This window comes from Monodon monoceros, unplaced genomic scaffold (genome assembly GCF_005190385.1).
Source record: "Monodon monoceros isolate NGI ecotype Baffin Bay Population unplaced genomic scaffold, NGI_Narwhal_1 Super_Scaffold_16, whole genome shotgun sequence".
NCBI classification, from domain to species: domain Eukaryota; kingdom Metazoa; phylum Chordata; class Mammalia; order Artiodactyla; family Monodontidae; genus Monodon; species Monodon monoceros.
This window is the reverse complement of record NW_021703772.1, coordinates 33,410,500-33,429,810: the sequence shown is the minus strand read 5'-3', so window position 1 is coordinate 33,429,810 and position 19,311 is coordinate 33,410,500. Positions and strand designations below refer to the sequence as shown.

Sequence of the window (19,311 nt, the reverse complement as noted above, 5' to 3'; positions counted from 1 at the left end):
CAAGTGTGTATTCTGAAAGTATGTATCAAGTGTGTATTCTGAAAGTACGTATCAAGTGTGTACTCATTTCCAGACTCTGTGCCTGGCACTGCAGCTATTTGGAAACAGGATAGTTGTGGTTCCCGCCCTCATGGAGCTTACAGCCTAGTGTGGAGGAGAGGTGGCTGTACAAGCATGAGTGTCACTCTGGGCAACGGTGGGAAGGGCTCAGTTCTCTGGGTTGTCATGGGAAGCACAGATGAGCCAGACCTGAAGGATGCAGAGGAGTTAGAAGGGAGGGGTGTGTTTCCCAGGGAGGGAAGGGCATGCGGGCAGCCTTGCTCCAGGAACTGAAGCAAGGGTCAATGTTGATGGCAGCCCTCTGAACTTGCTATTCCCACAGCGAGGTCAAAACTTCCTGCAGAGAGCCCTACAGAAACTTCCCTCGCCTTCTTGCGGGCTTTGCGCTAACACTGCTCTCTTGCCAGGGCAGGTGGGAAGAGGGGCCCTTGACTGCTTAAAATTGCCGCCGCCACCCACCCTCGCCAGCTACTCCTCACTCCCCTCTCTGCTTTATTTCTCTCTACATCACGAATCACCTTCAGACATTACTTATGTGCCACCTGTTCGCTTCTCTTCCCCCTCAGTAGGATGTATGTGCAGTTTTCCTGAGAGTGAAGACTTCTGTCTGCTTCTTACACTGCCATATCCTCTCTCCTGGGCATAGAACAAGCATTCAATAAATATTTGTTGAATGATGGAATGAGATAGGAAAGACAGTCCAGGGCCAGGCAGGAAGGGTCTTATAAGCCTTTTAAGAAGGTTGGCCTTCATCCTGAGGGTAAGGACCTTTGAAGAATGATGTGGTCCAGTCTGCATCCAGAAAGATCACCTAGGTTGCAGTATGGGGCATGGGCTGGAAAGCAAGTTCAGATTATACTTTGTCGCTCTGAGGCGTGACACCATTTGCATGTTGTGGCGACAGGAGGTGGGAGAGCCCCCAGGGCCTCCCGGACTCCTCCAACGGCCCATTCTTCCTTCCCTCTCTGCTAGATTTGTTCAAATCACTCTTTCTAACACACCAAATACATTTTAAATTTGGGAATAAACTGGAATCTTGATATAACTTTATTTGCTGCAAGGCAGGTTTGATAACTGTTCATAGAAGCTGTAGATGTATCAAAAAAGACCTCATTAAAAAAGGAGTTTTAGGCAGTCCATGATTTCGGCTCTACCGTTTAACAGCTGTATGGCTTTGGGCAAGTGACTTAACCTCCCAGAGCCTCCAGTTCCTCACCTGCAAAATGGGAATAACAATACGTGCCTTGCAGGGTTGTTGAGAGGATTAAATAAAATGAGTACTACCCTCGAACATAAGGTCCCTTTTCCCACTTTCCCATTACGCCAACCCCAGGTATGAATTATTAACCAAACTCGGGTTATTCTCTATACATATGGATCCCCTGTGTCTTCCATGGTAAAAATAGGTGTTACAATTAGTGTTTCAACGATGAAGAATTGCTTTCTATAAATATTTGGGGATTCGGACTAGCTCTTGTCACACTGTGTATCATTCCTATGAAAGTGGGGCTTTCTGCTTCTCTTCACAGGGAGCCCAGCAGTCCTTGGAGGCAGCAGCTCAGAAGACAGGAGAGCCTCAAAGTTGTATAAATAAAGGGCTGATATGTTCAAACAGAAAAGAATTTTACACGCGTAAGCTGCACATCGACATGACGCCGTTCCTGAAGGTGCTCTCACACTGAGAAGACTAGGGGTTTTATAGACACACACACAGGAATTCCAGTTAATGCACTTCTGCATGGTACAAAAACAGCTTCAGAAGTCCCTCAGAGATCTTGCTTTATCAGAAGGGACAGAAAATAGGCAGTTTGTAGCACATGAAGAGAGAACAAATTAGGACAGTAATCACAGGCAGCCATCGGGGACAAGTCAGTTGGGTGTCTGGTTCGGTTGAGGGAGGACAGGGAACAGAGAGGAGAAAGGATAACCTTGAACCACTCATAAAACAGGCAAATATAATTCATTTTATCTTGACAGTAGCTAAAATAATAGTTACTGTTTTACCACCGTCACTTGGTAGAGCTGATATTCCTACTACAGGGAAGACTAATACTTGAGTTAACCATTTAGAAGGCAACTGCCAATCCTCTTCTGGATGTCTGACCCTGTTTTCTGCTCTCTAGGAGTTCATTACTCTCCCAAGCTCAGCTTTGTATCCAGCTTAGGGTACTGAGAGCTCCTGTGGTGGGGATGGCATTTGTCCATCTTTGCAATATGCCTTCCTGCCCCAGCATCTAACAGCGCCTGGCACATGGAAGACGCTTCCTAAATGATCCATGAATTGACCCCCTTTTCATCCCACAGCCCTCTGGCTTAAAACCTTCTTTCTCCCCATTCTTTGCCCCCTCGGAGGTGAATGAACAGGAAATATATGACCTTGGAATATATGAAATTGATCAGGAACAAAGCAAGTCTTGGCATGGAAGGATCTCAGATCCTTCATCCTACCCTCGAGGACAACATCCCAGGCCCTTGATAAGAAGTGACTAAGAAAGACAAAAACAAAGGAGAAGAAACCAAATACTCATGGGGTTCTTGATGGTGGCACTATCCAGTGCTATAGACTGGCAGGGACTTCCAAGGTCGTGAGGGTCACCCTCCTAAACTCACTGATCCAAAGTTCTTAGGTTACCTCTTCTTTGGACGACCCCAATCCCAGCTCTGCAAGGTGGGGCTTTGTTTAAGAGTCATGTATTTGCCCCAAATCTGTCCCTCTCCATGGCTGGGCTCTGCTTTCCTGTTTCCTCTTAGATAGGCTCTTTCCCCATGGTTGCAAGATAGCCATGAGCTTCTGTTTTCTAAATCGTTGGGCCAACTTGGGTCACATGCCTGTATGCAAATGAATCGCCATGGCCAGGGGAATGGAATACTCTGATTTTCCCAGCCTGGAGCCACAGGAACTCATAGGAGGGAGGGGAGGAGTGTCTCAAAAAGGAAAAAAAGAAAACCTAAAAGTTGAATAAGATAACGATTCTGGGGAGCAAAACAAAAGATTTTTGCTACAAGTATTCAAAATAATTACCTTGATTCATTACTCATTGTATTAGCTTGCTAGGGTCACCACAACAATGTACCACAGACTGGATGGCTTAAACAACAGAAATTTATTTTCTCACAATTCTGGAGGCTAGAAGTCCAGGCTGAAGGTGTCAGCAGAGTTGAATTCTTCCGAGGCCTTTCTCATTGCTTGTGTCAATAGATAGCCATCTTCTCTATGTGTCTTCACATGGTCCTCCCTCTACATGCAGTCTGTGTCCTAATCTCCTCTCCTTATAAGGACACCAGTCATATTGGATTACAGCCCACCCTAATGACCTCATTTTACCTCTTTAAAGATCCTGTCTCCAAACACGGTCACATTCTGGGGTACTGAGGGTAGACTTCAACATATGAATTTTGGAGGAACACGGTTCATCCCAAAACACTTATATTAATGAAACTATCCTTTTCGTTTACTTAGCAACAGTTTGGTTCTTCCCTCAGGGCTTGAAGAATTATGGTTGGTACTTCCTGGGATGAGATATCATCATTACCACTATTCATTCATTCAACCCATAATGAGCATCTACTACCTAATATGTGTCCGGCACTTTCTGGGCATTTGAGATACAACAGCAAACGAAACAGATAAATCCTTGTCCTGCTCCAGGCAACATATATAGTAAATTGATAGTTGCTATGGAAATAATAAAATATTTATGGAGCCTCTAGAAGCTGCAAGTGAGGAATTTTACAATAATTTTTTGTGTATTTAGTGTCCACAATGCTTTTGTATTACACTTTTTCATCCAGCAACTTTGGCGTCCTTTTCCTTGTAGAAGGAAAGGCATTGTTATCCCTAAGGCCCGCTTTCCAGTGCACCCTTTTTAAGACTCACAGAAATTGTTACTTAGCCTGCTTCTACATGAGACTCATGGGGACACGCTAGACTTTCTGACTCCCAGACCAGTCCTTGCCCCAAAGACTATATCTTTTCTTGCAAATGTTCAGTGTTAACAGCTCCCCCTAGATAGACCTTCTCCTTGTTGACACGGTAGCTCCCAGATTCTTAGGGAGTGCCTTGTAGAAAGACACAAATCTCAGGATTGTACAGCAAAGGATGGAGAGTTCAAATCAAGAAAGGCATACAGGCTGTCCAATTCAGTCTACACATTTCATTTGTGCATTTCCTGCCTAGTCACAGGACATTTCATTCATTTTTTCCTGGTGCATGTTGGAAGCAGTACACATTTCAGGGGATGAGGGTAAGAAATAAAAATATTGAGGCAGAAAAGGAAAATGGAAAGAGATGTAAATAATCACAATTGCTAACATAAATGAACTTACTCCATGCCAGGCTTTGTTCTAAGTTTTACATGCAAGAACTCATTTAACTCAAAAAACGAATCTAAGAAGTAGGTAGTGTTATCCCATTTTACAGATGAGAAAATTAAGGTCTTGAGAGCTGAAGTAACTTCTCACATGACATACAGTTGGAATATGGCAGAAACAAGATTCAAAGTCAGGCAGCCGTGCTCCGGGTCCCATGTTTTCAACCCTGCAGACCCCAACTGAGTCCTATCCAATCAAAAGCACTGCCTACCACATTAGCTAAGCATCCAGCACAGCTCCTTCTAGAAAATTCCATCCCTGTGCACTCATCCAGTCTGTTGCAGGAATATTTTCTGACTCTCCAGTACTCTGCCCTTCCCCTCACTCCCACCTGCATTCTGTGGACCCAACATAAAGCTTTCTCTCCCAATGATCATCCACTTTCCTTCAGACAACATATATTGAGCATCCATTGTATATCAGACACTGTGCTAGGCACTGAGAACACAGAGATGAATCATCTCCATCCCTGGCCTTCCAAGGAGCCTATAATCTAAGAGGAAGATAAACAAGAAGCAGATAATATCAGCACAGTGTTATGGCAGAGGCAGGCACAGGTTGCTATAGGAGAGACTCATTCATTTCTCAGTTATTACACGTGGAACCCTCCTCAAATTTAAAAACCTATTGATAACACTGAAGGCAATGCTATTAGCCCATTTTATAGGATAATCCGTATCACGCTTAGACATGGGGAAACACGATCCAGAGTACATCTGGGTTCACGTAAAAATTGAACCATGTTTTTTAAAATTTTTTTTTTTTTTTTTGCAGTACGCGGGCCTCTCACTGTTGTGGCCTCTCCCACTGCGGAGCACAGGCTCTGGAAGCGCAGGCTCAGCGGCCATGGCTCACGGGCCCAGCCGCTCTGCGGCATGTGGGATCCTCCCGGACCGGGGCACGAACCCGTGTCCCCTGCATCGGCAGGCGGACTCTCAACCACTGTACCACCAGGGAAGCCCTAAAAATCTGTTTTTGAAAAAGAAATGGTAATTGATGAATAAATTAAGGTAGAGATTTTTTTTCCCCCAGGAATTTTAATAAATTATCAGGGTTCGTGGTAGTGGGGAAGAAAATAGCAATAATGCCAATTAATGCTAGATACAGAATTGAATATGCTTATACTCAACATTGACATCAAAGAGTATGTATGTTATGCCCAGAAGATGTGAAGAATGAGAAATAAGTTCCACCTCACAGCATTCACACAGGCAGTTATCACTTGGTACCCTCAAATCAAGGCAGAGGAACCTGCCTGAAATCAGGTACTTTGAACAGTCCCCTGCCCCTGGTTTGGGGCCAGCCCTGCGTTTTACTTATGCAGGCAGGTGTGGGCACATGCCACCAAGCAGAGGATGGCTGTCACTGCCACTGAATCCTGTGGTCATGTGGGGAAAAGACAGCATGGATTTCAGTGAGAAGTAACAGCAAAACAATGTTGGGCTCAAGATGTTGTCCTAAGATGGAGCAGGCCCCTCAGGAGGCAAGTTCTAGTGCCTAGAGTCCTTGAAACCAGCTTTGTTGACCACCAGCAGGAGAGCTGCAAAGGGATCACAAGCTGGTTTCGAGATGCAATGATTCAAGGACACTTGAATAATAATTTCGCCAGGAAAAAATTTCAGGGCATTGAGTCTGTTACAGTCCCCAAAGAAGGAAGCCCAGGATTAAGTAGACTATTATCAGTATTAAAGTATCTGACCAGCAGTTGGGAAGCCCTGGGTTTTCTCTGACTCTGAGTAACCTTGTAATGCATCTGGGATTCCGCTGCCTCTTTAGTAAAATTGGAGATAATAATGCTGGGACCTCCATACATGCCTCTCAGCAGTGAGGTGAGAATTACATGAAATAATAATTTTCAAAGTATGTTCATATCTATAAAGGGTTCAGTTCACAGAGAGAAAGAAAGAAACATTCACTGGTCCCTGCCAAGAGCCAGGCCTCTCACATATTAAACATTATTTAATTTCCCCAACCCCCTTCCTGTTAAGTGTGCAGTTCACCACCATGCAAATGAGGAAACTGAGGATTGGCGAGATGAGAGGACCAAGGGTGATGTGGCTGGCAGCAGACGGAACTAGGATTCAAAGCCACCAAACCCACAATTCCTGATATTGATTAGGCCTATCCTGTTCCTGAGAAGAATTTAATTGTACTTCTTTGTTCTGGCTTCAGAACCTGGGAGAGGAGAAGAGACAATATTTTAATAACACAAGATACCTTATGACTTTCATAAATCCGTTTTCTTTATTAAAGAATAGGTGTGAGGGCTTCCCTGGTGGCGCAGTGGTTGAGAGTCCACCTGCCGATGCAGGGGACACGGGTTCGTGCCCCGGTCCAGGAAGATCCCACATGCCGCGGAGCGGCTGGGCCCGTGAGCCATGGCCGCTGAGCCTGCGCTTCCAGAGCCTGTGCTCCGCAGTGGGAGAGGCCACAACAGTGAGAGGCCCGCGTACCGAAAAAAAAAAAAAGAATAGGTGTGGGATCTTTTTAATACACAAGAAAATTTGTACGACCTTAAAGTTGACACTCACAAATGAGATACTGATTTCCTTCCAGCATTAAGAAGGCATTGAAATTAGTCATTTAGATGTATGTGTTACATATGTTACACAGAATGTCTAAATGTATTTTCCTAATTTAGCTTTTCAAGAACTCGTACAAAATTTATCATTACCCCCATTTCACAGATGGAGAGGTTGAGGTTCAATGATAGGTCATACAGCACATACAGCCCCCTGGAGCCCCACCTCCGGCTCGGCATTCCCCATCCTCCCAGCAGTTCCTTCCCGAAGCCTGCGGTGAACCTAGAAGTACCATGCTCAGATAGGGCGCTGTGTGTGAGGGGAGAGGGCAGGACCAGTGGAAGGTTCTCCAGGGACAGATGAGAACTTCAGGCCACCTGGCCCAGCCCGTGTCAGTTGAAGAAACTGAGGTTCAGGGATTAAGTACCTCGCGTGACCTGTAAGGCATGAAGTACAGGATCAGGGCTTCAGGGCAGGCAGTCTGACTCCAGGATCTGCACCACAACCATTCAGGCAACTGTCTCTCTTGTCTGGTTTCAGTGCTACAGTTTGTGTTTACAAAGTGTTTGTTACTATCCCCACGCACCCCACCCCGCCCCAGACCTATAACACCACCCTGTTGCCAGCGCTCTTTCTAAATACAGCTCAGTCATACCACTGGTTTGCTTGAAATTCCCTACCACGTCCCCGTTGGCGTTCCGGTTAATTCTGGCATCAAAAATGTATTTCTTTTATAAATAGAAAAATAGAACAAATGAATATCTTTTTAAAACTCCAGACTGCGACTTGGAAGATCTGGCCCGTGTCTGATTCCCACTGTCCGGGCCCTGCAGCCACACCAGAATGCGCCCCCCAGCCAGTACATGCTCCTTCCTCTGCGGGAACTGCCCTAACCTCCCCTTCTCTGCAAGACTTAGCACCATGTCCACTGGTAAACCAACCTTCCCAGCCTAACTTAGCTTCACCTCCCGTGAGGTCCTGCAGAAACCTGTCATAATCTGTCACAGCATTTATCACACTGCATGGCGACAGTGAGATTTCCTGTTTCTCTACAAGTCACTGAGTTTCTTACAAATAGATCTTTCAGCTTTGTGCCCCCGGCGCCCGGCACAGTACCTGGCACACAACAGACACCCAATAAATATTCATAAGCCAAATGTAGAGATGAAGAGCAAATGACTTGGCCAGAATAACAGAGCTGGGATTTGAATTTTCAGTCCTTCAGCTTGTTTTGCTCACTCACCAAGTATTATTGCCTGTGTTTCAGTCATTACCTCTATAACTCATTAAAAGTGGCAGACTGCTGTCACTTTTTAGTTTTAGTTTTTTCAATTCAAATCTTGAATCCGAAATATACTCAGGAAGTTTAAACAATTTAAGTATAAAAGGGTATGTCTCCCAGCTGGGTTCCCTCCCCCTTGGACACCACTGATGCTAGTTTCCTGTGTACCCTTCCTGAGTTGTAGTATGCATATACAGTCCAATACAGGTAGAAAAATAGACAGAGACATTTTATACATGCTTTTATATATTATACACATTGCTCACAGTCTTACTTTTTTTTACTTATTATATCTTGGAGTTCTGTTAATTCATTAAGAGATGCTTCTTAATGGTTGCATTGTATTCCATTGTGTAAATTACCATAATTTATTTAAAACATCCCCCATTGATGGGATACGTAAGTTGTTTCCAATCTGTTGCAACGAATGACCTTAGGTATAAGTCTTTTCACATGTGTGCTTGTATATGTAAAAAATGATAGCTTTTTGACACTTTTCTAAGCAATAGGCAGAATGTGGTTTTTTTTAAGACCTCACAGCAGCGTGGTTTGTGGGAGCTTAGTTCCCTGACCAGGGATTGAACCCAGGTCCCTGGCAGTGGAAGCGCAGAGCCCTAACCACTGGACCACCAGGGAATTCCCCAGACTTTCAAATTAAGACTACTGTACTTCTTTTTCTCACAGGGACTCATCAAAAGATTCTTTCCAAATCCCCAACTCTCTCTGCCTCCATCTCCCCGTCTGTGAAATGAGAAGAATATTTCTTGTCCCTGAAGGCTCATAGCTGCATGTTGTGAAGACTCAAGTTTTATTCTTCTGAGCTTTGAAATTCTTCCAAAAGAGGAAGCTTGTTTCTCCCTTTTAATCCAATTTCCTGTTAGGCTAAAAGGATTTATAAACAGAATTTTTAAAAATTTATCTCTTTTCTAGTCTTCTAACTTTGCAGTTTACTGGACTGAGGCAGGTTTTTCTTGCAATCATTTTTTTAAAAACTTTCCATTTATTCAGACATGATTTTTTTTTTTTTTATTGCATCAGGCCAAATGTGCTTTGTCTCCAAAGAGATAAATGCAAAAGAAAGAAAATTGCTTATAGCTGTTTTAGGTTTTTTTACGTCAGAATATCTCATCAGCGGCAAACACTAAGCTAACGAGTGAGAAACACGGGGCAAAAAGCCATCAAGCAAGAAGAGAATGTCAAACAAATGAGCAGATAACTGTGTCTTTCCAAAGCAGCTGGGGTATTTGATAATAAAGAGGAAAACTGTCAACTAAAGGGTGAGGAACTTCAGTCCCAGGAGAGGCTTCTAGGGCCCTCAGATTCCTTCTCCACAGCTGAAATGAAGCTGTGGATTAACCAGAGATCCAGGTGACAAAGGCCAAGAGCTGGCCTTATCAAACACTGAGGGCTTTACTTGAGTCACTGACTCTACCTGCCACGTTTCCTTGGCAACTGAAGAGCTGTTCTTCCAATCCTCTAGAGAAGACCCATGGTTCTCAATCCTGGCTGCACGACGGAATCACCCAAGAAGCCTTAAAAATGCCCCAGCTCCATCCAGAAAGTCTGATTTTAACATTTGGGGTTAGGTCCTAGGAATCTTTCTTTTTTTTTTTTTTTAAGCTTCACAAATAATTCTAAGACACAGCCAGGGTTGAAGACCATCGTTATAGAGATTTCTGGGTGGTGGGATTGCAAGCAGCTTGTGTGACTCAGAGAAAGAAGGAAGAGGGGATTCCATGTGATAAGAAACCTAATCTGGGGACTTCCCTGGTTGGCACAGTGGTTTAGAATCTGCCTGCTAATGCAGGGGACACGGGTTCGACCCCTGCTCTGGGAAGATCCCACATGCCACGGAGCAACTAAACCCCTGCGCCGCAACTACTGACCCCATGTGCCACAACTACTGAAGCCTGCACACAGCAACGAAGACCCACCGCAGCTGAAAGTAAATAAATAAATTTATTTAAATAAAAAAAAAAGGAACCTTATCCGTGGTAATCCTGGAAGCCCTACAAAAGGCCAATCTGATCCTTTTGCTGCCCTGTTTTAAACCCTCAGTGCCTTCCATTTGTTTTCAAGGTAAAGGCCAAAATCCTTAAACTACCTCCAAGGCCCTGAGAGTCTGAGTCCTCCCCACCCTTCCCACTTCACCCCATCTCTGCTCTGGTCACACTGGACCTCCCTCAAATCCCTAGAGGTACTCTGTTGCCTTCTGCCAGTCGGCCTTTGCCTGTGACATTCTTTTTCCCACATATGCCAGGCATGGAGCACTGCTCTGATGGATGGGACAAGCCTCCCACAGAGGAGGACAGATAAGGACGGTGCTCAAGGCCACTGCTAAGCCCACCTGGCTCTTCAGGGCCCTTCACGCTGGCAGCAGAATTCTTGGACACGAGTTAAAACAGATAGACAAAGAAGAAGAGACAACTAAGAAGACTGGATCCCCTTTGACCGAAGGGCATATGGACCCTAGGAGTGCTGGTACTTATTCTGTCTCATGTGTTTATTGTTGTTGTTAACCTAACAGGAAAGTGGAGATGAACTGGACTATCATGAAGAACCTGGAGGACCCCTCAGAGAAAATCACCCAGGCCCTCAAGGTAGAAACAGCTGGGTTGGGTTTTATAGTCTGATTGCAATAATTGTGGGATGAACTTTGCACTGTTCAAAGATGTTAATGAGGAATGACCCTTCCATTTCCTCTCAGGTCATGGGTTGGAAGTCAGAATACAGACTCTGATGTGCTCTTACTGTATCACAAGCCAGCTGATGGTAACATGCTTGTATGTCCTTGGACTTATTGAAAGATTTATTTCCCGCCAGCAGCTGCAGATTGATAGAAGAGAGTGGAGACTTTGGGGCATTACAAAAAGGTCCCACAGGCACCTCTACCTCTGGCTTCTCCTGCTTTCATAGGCTCTTGGATATGCAAGTGAGGGAGCTGAGGTTCTCTGCCTAGAGGGTTAACATTCCACAGAGGGGGGACCAGCATCTTTAGAGACCCAGCCCCTGTCGCCCACAGCTCTGGGTGGCCAGAGCTCCTTGAGTGTGACTTCCTCCAAAAATGATGCTGCATTTGATAATCAGGATGATTCTTGGAAAGACTGGGCCCACAACTGGGCTTTTTGGCATAGTTCATATTTTGATACCCTGAACTGGACTCTAAGCTCTTCCCTGGGGTCACCTGGGCATGCTACGTGATGCTGCAGTTAGCTAGTCCCAGGTAGCAGAGCTGGTCTTTATCCTCATTGCTTCTTGCAGGAGTGGAAACAGATGTGTGAGAGATGTATTCTCAAGGAGTGGATGCAGGGCCTGCCAGCCAGAGTTGCGCTTGTCGTTCACTGTACAAAGGCGTCCAGCAGAGGGAGAGAGAGGGGCTGAAATCCAGCCTGTGCTGTGCACCCTGAGCCACGCACTCCAGCACTGGGTGCATCCACCCAAAGGAGGCTCCTTTTCCTACTTGGCCCTTCTACTGGAATGCCTTCCTCTAAGTCCTATAAGGTGCTCTATATAGGCTAGCAGCAGCAGATCTGGGCAGCTGAGTAGAGAGCATGGGCTCTGGAATAGGACTACCTCTGCCTTCACATCCCCGCCTCAGAGTCCTCAACTGAGGTTGAAAACAGTACTGCCCGGGTTTCCCTGGTGGCGCAGTGGTTGAGAGTCCGCCTGCCGATGCAGGGGACACGGGTTCGTGCCCCGGTCCGGGAAGATCCCACACGCCGCAGAGCGGCCGGGCCCGTGCGCCATGGCCGCTGAGCCTGCGCGTCCAGAGCCTGTGCTCTGCAACGGGAGAGGCCCCAACAGTGAGAGGCCCGCGTACCGCAAAAAAAAATTTCACTGTTTCTGGATATCAGACAAAATATTATGGTAGCCTGATCCCTGTGTTCGGTCAAACTTTTAAGCAAGGTTTCTGCTGACATAGGTCTCTCACCACCTCCATTTCCAAAGCTGAGTGACAATAGCCAGGGAAATGTGTTCCAGTCTTCAGATCTTCCATATCGTAAATCACATGTCTAGATTGTGAGCACCGAAGAGGCCCCAAGGTCTTGGCCAAGTGCAGTGGAGGTTTTAGGCAGTGTAGAACACGGCCAAATCTAAGCAATGACCAAGTCAGTCAGAACAGATTTCCTGTCTCCTGACAGAGAGAGAGAGGCCCAGCTGAGTTCCATAAAGGTTATTCAGACAGACTTTAACGCAGTGAAATATCACCACAGAAAATTAAAGAAGGCATTTGCCTGTCCCGAATGACAAATGCTAATGTTTAAAAAGAATTTCAAATCTTTGAAGGGAAAAAAAGGCGGGAGTGCCAAGGAATTTTTTTTTAACTATTTAAGGATCAATTTTCCCTTCATAGATCTTACGACTAATTGTCAGGATTGTTTTCCTACTCTAAATTAAGTAGTGATCTATAAGATTAATTATAAGCAGTGAGCCAGGGCCACATCCAATGAGAAAAGCATGAGTCTTGGACTTGGTGAGAATACAGCATGCAAGTTTTCACAAGATAGGTCAAATCAGCAACCTTCAGAGAGGGTTTGGGAAATTGCTCATTTTAAATACAAAACTTTTCTTTCTGCCTCTCTTTCCCACCCCCAAAGTCATAGGAAAGAACATAATTTCCATTCTTGTTTCAGTTCTTGTTTATTTACTAGGCCAACGGTTCTCAGACTTCGGTGTGCCTCAGAACCACCTGGAAGGCTTATAAAAATAAAGATGTCTGGGCCCTGCCTCCAGAGTTTCTGATTCACTAGATCTGGGCTGAGGTCATAGAATTTGAAATTTTATTAAGTTCCTCAGTGATTCTGAGGCTAGTGGTCCAAGGACCACACTTTGAGAACCACTGCCCTGGGCCTTGCTTCCAGAATTTAGTTCTCTGAATTTGGCAGTGACTCAATTTAATCTGTTCTTTTAAATATAATGGAAGTAGGAGGATTGGAGGACACTGTTTAGGCAGCATCACAGTGATCAAGAGCATCTATTATCAAGTCTGAGTCCCGGGGTTCAAATCCTGGTTCCACCACTTGCTAACTGTGTGGCCTTGAGTAAGTTACCAAACTTCTCTGGGCATCTTTTTTCTACATCTGTAAAATGGAGATACTAATAGTATTTATCTTGTGGGGTGGTTGTGACATAAAGGAGTTAATACATGTAATGTGCTTATAAGAATGCCTGGCACACAGTAAGTGCTCACTAAAGGTTAGGTATTAGTCTGTTTCTTAAAAACCTTAATTTTAGTAGCCTTATCAGGAGAGACTTGTTCTAAGTTGATAACATGATGTAACACGATGCTTTATTTACTTTCCAAATCAGTCTCAATTGCAGGGAGTGGAGGTGGGATTGCTTGCTCTTGGGGAACTGGCTGAGTCCTCTGCGTAAGTCCTCCTCTTACTTAAGTCCAGGGGTGGGCAACAGACCCAATCTGAATGAGGTTATGTTGCAGTAGTGACATAACCCCTCGGAATGTGGCAGAACTTAAGATATTATCAATAGCTTTGAGAGATTTGGGGAGCCCTGCATGAGTGCAGAGGGTCCCTAGTGAGTAGCCTGAAACAATGGGGGGTGGGGGACAAAAGGCAAGTCTCACAGAAAACCCTAGAAACCAATGAGCCATTTCTATTCTACCAGGAAAAAAAAGGCTCAGAGCGTCATTGCTTTATTCAAGAGACAGATATGTAGTAGTTAGGACGTTGGTTCTAACAAAGACCAAAATAAAGTGACTTCAAACGAGATGGAAGTTTTACTTCTGTCTCATGGAAGAGTCCAAGCTGGCAGGCAGGCGATAGGACAGCTCCGCTCCACAGGGCTGTCCAGGGACCCAGGCTCTTTCTCTCTTACCGTCTCTCTGCCACCCCCTTTGCTATCACCCTTGTCTGCATGGTCAAAGCTGGCTCAGCTTTTCCCTCACCCTGCAGGGCAGGAGAGGAAAAGGCACAGCTGCCTTTTAAGGGCCTGATTCTGGACTCACACCTCTTCCACCTCTGCTCATATCCGCTGGCCTCCTACGAGCGAGGCTGGGGAATAAAGTCTCTTGCTGGGTGTTCACGTGCCAAGCTAAGACTCGAGCGGAATGGACATTAGGTGGCAGTTAGCATCTCTGCCACGTGTGGGTAGATGGCTCTGTCTTGCAGATGCTACCGCTTTCCTACCTCGTGGACTCAGAGTCACCATGGTGGGTCATTTCTCTGTTTGCTGCAGACACCATGCGTGTTTTAGGCGCCCCCTCTGTGACTTGCCTGAGAAGAGGAGCTAGAGCATCCCGGTTTCCTCTATCGGTCTTTACAGCGTCAAAGGGAGAGCTAAAAATTATAATGCATTTGTGAATTTGCCTGATAACTTTGAAAAGCGCAGAGACTCCTGTGAGGCTTCAGTGCTGTCATTTCCACTGACCCCAATGGGAACTGCCTAAGGAACCAGACACCCTTCTTTGAAAACAAGCCCTTTCTAGGAAGAGGCCAATACCAGCTGCTCTCCATTGCCCTCTCTATCACTTGACGACACTGCCACTTCCCCCAGAGCACCAAAGCGTAATTCAATTTCACACATGCTTATTGGGCAACCACTAAGTACCACTTTATAGCCCATGTATTATGTATGTTTCTTGAGGACAAGGACTGCGCCTTAGTTAGCCAGGCCTAGCAATGTTCCATAGACGAATGAATCCAGTGAATGGAGGAATGAATGAGTATTCAAGAGATTCAGAGATGACAAAACCAAGGTTCCTACCCTCAAGAGCTTGCAGCGAAGACTCAACTTTGGGCCTGGCACACACCCTGTGAAGAAACAGTGCCTGCAAGTGTTAGCAAGGTCCAAGTCCTCCAAAAGGGGTGCACTCACAGACCCAGAGCCACCAGCCAGGACCTGCATCTCCACCAAAGACACAGAAGCAGCCAACAGGGGTCGTGAATGAATAACGCTGTTGGGGAAGGACGAGCAGGTGAGGAGGGCGCTGGCCCCACTGGCTTCCAGGTGAGGGGCCCACTAGTTGCCATGCCTTCATTAACCCGACAAGGCCGGTCTATTCGGTGGCTAGTGCACTAAGTAGTTTCATCATAGTAGAGCTAGAAGGTGAGACTCACTGGTCTAGACCCTTTCTAGCTAGAACCTGGGGCCTTGTTAGAAACGTAGAATCTGGGGTCTCACCCAGACCTACCTGTGCTTTAACAAGACCTTCAAGTGACTCGTGTGTCCATTATTATTTGGGAAACCCTGGAATAGACTCACTGAGGACCCTGGGTTTCAGATTCGACAGATATCAGTTCAGTTACCAGCTCTGCCTTTGATTAGGCCCGTAGTCTAGGACACATAACTTCTCTGAGCTGTGGATTCCTTTTCCATAAACCATGGCGGTGGGTTGGATAATCTCTCAGTCCCCATCCCACCCTCATGCTCTTTGCATCTATGACTCACCAGGGTTGCACAGTGATAAGCAATAAGCAGCAGAGCCAGGACTGGGGCTGGGCCTCCTTCCCAAGCTCCTTCCACTACACCTGCTCCCAGGGAAAGCCAGCCACCATTTCAGTGTGTCGCACGTAAAGCTCTGCCACCCCAGTCACCCTTGGGTGGGCCCTGACCAAGAGAGTCTCGAAAGAGACCAGCAGTCCCCATGCTGCACGGGGGCCCAGGCTCAGCCACAGCGGCCAGTGAGTAAGAGCCCAGCGGGTCAAGACTGAGAACAGTCTTCACCACGGTCCTCCTGTACGGGCATGAGGCCACAAGAGGCCTGCTGGCCTCTCTAGGCTTCCACTTCCTCATCAGAAAATAACAAAACTGATCTTCCAATCTCTTCCTCTCATTTCCTATGACTCAGTGACCTTGGGATTGTTTCTGTTAAGGGGAAGAGTGGAAGTCTCAGTGTTAGCGCTGAGACAGCTCCAGGGTTCAGACCCCAGGTTCAGGCCTTCTTAGGTCTTTAACCACTCGCTGCATGAATGGAAATTGCCTTCATTTACTTAGGGACCGTTTGCTGATCCCCTACTGAGTGCCAGGCCCTCTGTGGTTGGATGAGACACACTCCTTATGAAGCTCCCACTCTAATAGAGGAGCCAGACCTGGGCAGGCATGGTTAGAACCACCTCTGTGTTCAATGTGTTTAGCGTTCCCAGAGAACACAGGAAGGACAACTGATCCAGACCAGCATGGGAGAGACAGGGAAAAGTCAGGGAGGGCTCCCTGGAGGAGGTGATGCTGGACATGATGGAAGGAGTTTAGTGAACCCAGAGTGCATTTGCAGTGAAGCCATTAAGACAGGGGTAGCAGTTCACACTCACTGTGTGCCAGGCATCAGGCTAAGCATTTTCTGTAAATTGTTTCATTTAACTTTTATAACAATCCTGTAAAGAAGGAGCTCTTATTATCTCCATTTGCCAGATGAGAACACTGTGGCACAGTGAGGTTAAGCAACATGTCCTTGGTCACAGAGCTGGGCAGAGGCGAGGCTCCAGAGCTGACTGACCTCCCAGACTCCATCTGTAGAGATCAAGTCTGGTTGTTAACAGTTACCAAAAGGAGCGTTTGCGGATCCTGGAGTTCTGGTAGGTAAAGGGCGAGAAAGCAAAAAGGTCAAGGGGAAATAGAGAAGAAATGCTTCACACACATATAAAGTGGAGAAATCGAAATGAAGAGAATCTTCAGGCAAGTTTTTCAAAAAGAAAAAGAAAAAGTGTGGCAAATCGGGGGAGCGAGGAGAGGACGAAAGGTCCCAGCAGGCGGCGGCGGGGCGCGCCTTCCATCGTCTCCCGCCCCCGACCGGCGGCTCCAGGGGCCGGCGGCGCCCGCTCTCCCGCCAGTGCCCGCCCGGCGCCGCCGCTCCGCCAGCGCGAGGCCGTCTCCACCTGTCGCCTCTGACCTCCTTGCAAACGGAGCTCCTTGCAGCGAGCTCGGGACTCCAGGCTCGGCTTGCCCCAAAGGGTCGGCTCTCCGGGCCGCATCTGTTAGTCTTTTCTTCTCCTCTCTGCGGTAGCTTGTGATGTCGCTACCCGCCGGCACCTCCTGCGGATCCCAGGCCCGGGTGGAGACTCACAGAGCTAGACAGTCTCAAAATCTACCAAACAGGCCGACTTAGACTCTAGGGAAGAGGTGGGAGGCAGGCAAACGGGAAACACCTTGAAGTGCCAGACAAACAATTTAAACTTTTAAATTTATAAAGCTTATCTTTTGGCTAGTTTTCCACACATCGTCACTTGGGTGGAGAAAAGGGAAGGAATTTTTGGCACTTACTCTGCAGAAAGACTCTTTGCTAGGTACTTTCTTTTTTGTACTTTTATCTTATTTTATCCTCACCACAACCTTATGAGGTAAAGTACATTATCCATATTTCACAGATGAGGCAAATGAGGCTCAGAGAGGTTAGGTAAATAGCCCAAGGTCACACAGCCAATAAGTGAAGGAGCTGAGATATGAACCCAGGTTTCTATGACTCCAAGCCCCTGGCTCTTTAAGAGAGCCATCCATGTGTTTCTGATTAGGAAATCGTTACAAGGTAGAAGAAATACCACAAAATAATGGCAGCATTTTTTGAAAGCCAGCATGAAACTTGGAGATTATTTAGAATCTCTAGAAGTTCTTTTATATTGTAGATAAAGGAAACTGAGGTCTAGAAGCCAGGAGAATTATGCAAAATCGTGGCTAATTATTAAAACCAAGGTAACCCAAGTCTCTCTCAACTCAGTGTCTGTAGGTGTTTAGTTTAGTTCAATTTAGTTTGGTTTTGAAAGCGTTTCCTCAGGGGCAGTTCCTGACTCCAGGAATAAACAGCTCCAAATGGAGCAAGTGGGGACTTCCCTGGTGGTCCAGTGGTTAAGAATCCACCCTCCAGGGGACACGAGTTCTATCCCTGGTCGGGGAACTAAGATCCCACATGCTGATGAGCAACTAAGCCCACTCACCACAACTACTGAGCACGTGAGCCACAACTAGAGAGCCCAAGTGCCACAACTACTGAGCCTGCATGCCACAACTAGAGAGAAGCCTGCACACCACAATGAAGAGCCCGCGGGCCACAACCAAAGAGCCTGCATGCCGCACCAAAGATCCCACAGGCCGCAACAAAGACCCAACACAGTCAAAAATAAAATAAATAAATTTTTTTTTTTAAAAAAAAAGGAGCAAGTATAATGACTGCCCAATCTGTGCCAAGAAGTGAAGCAGCCAGTGATGCAAAAATTTCTCTTAATGCTGGGGAGAAAATAAGGAGACAAGAAATATGTGCCCAGGAGTTGAGGCACTGCCATTACGTCAGAATCCACAGCCTGGAAGATGGCACTACTGCAAAGGGCCACCTCACAACATGGGTTGGGGCTCCTCACTTCCTCTCTGCGTGAGGCCTGCACAGTCACCCTACACTGCCAGGCTCTGCTATCTGGAGCCCTGGTACTGGCTTCAGCATAGTCCGCTAGTTCTTATCAGCCTACATCAGGGGTCCCCAACCCCTGGGCCACGGATCAGTAGCGGTCCGTGGCCTGTTAGGAACTGAGCGGCACAGCACGAGGTGAGCGGCAGGTGAGCGAGTGAAGCTTCATCTGTATTTACAGCTGCTCCCCATCGCTCGCATTATTGCCTGAGCTCCGCCTCCTGTCAGATCAGTGGCGGCATTAGATTCTCACAGGAGGGCAAACCTTACTGTGAACTGCGCATGTGAGGGATCTAGGCTGCGCGCTACTTATGAGAATCTAATGCCTGATGATCTGAGGCGGAGCTGAGGCGGTGATGCTAGCGCTGGGGAGCAGCTGCAAATACAGATTATCATTAGCAGAGAGGTTTGACTGCACAGTGACCATAACAAATCAATTGCTTGCAGACTTATATCAAAACCCTATCAGTGAGTGGCAAGTGAAAACAAGCTCAGGGCTCCCACTGATTCTGCATTATGGTGAGTTGTATAATTATTTCATTATATATTACAGTGTAATAATAATAGAAATAAAGTGCACAATAAATGTAATGAGCTTGAATCATCCCGAAACCATCCCTGTCCCCCATCCGTGGAAAAATTGTCTTCCACGAAACCGATCCCTGGTGCCAAAAAGGTTGGGGACCGCTGGCCTAGATGACCTACATCCTCTAGTATTACTCCTTTAT

General features: G+C 46.4%; 1 protein-coding gene across 1 annotated transcript in view; it reads left to right on the top strand.

The window, feature by feature from the left end:
- KIAA2012 (KIAA2012 ortholog) overlaps positions 1-19,311 on the top strand; it is a 115,980-nt gene that overhangs the window by 71,670 nt on the left and 24,999 nt on the right. Inside the window, exons 14-15 of the mRNA XM_029225674.1 lie at positions 1,590-1,727; positions 10,763-10,835. Coding sequence (XP_029081507.1) covers positions 1,590-1,727; positions 10,763-10,835 — 211 coding nt within the window. The remainder of the gene's footprint in view (positions 1-1,589; positions 1,728-10,762; positions 10,836-19,311) is intronic.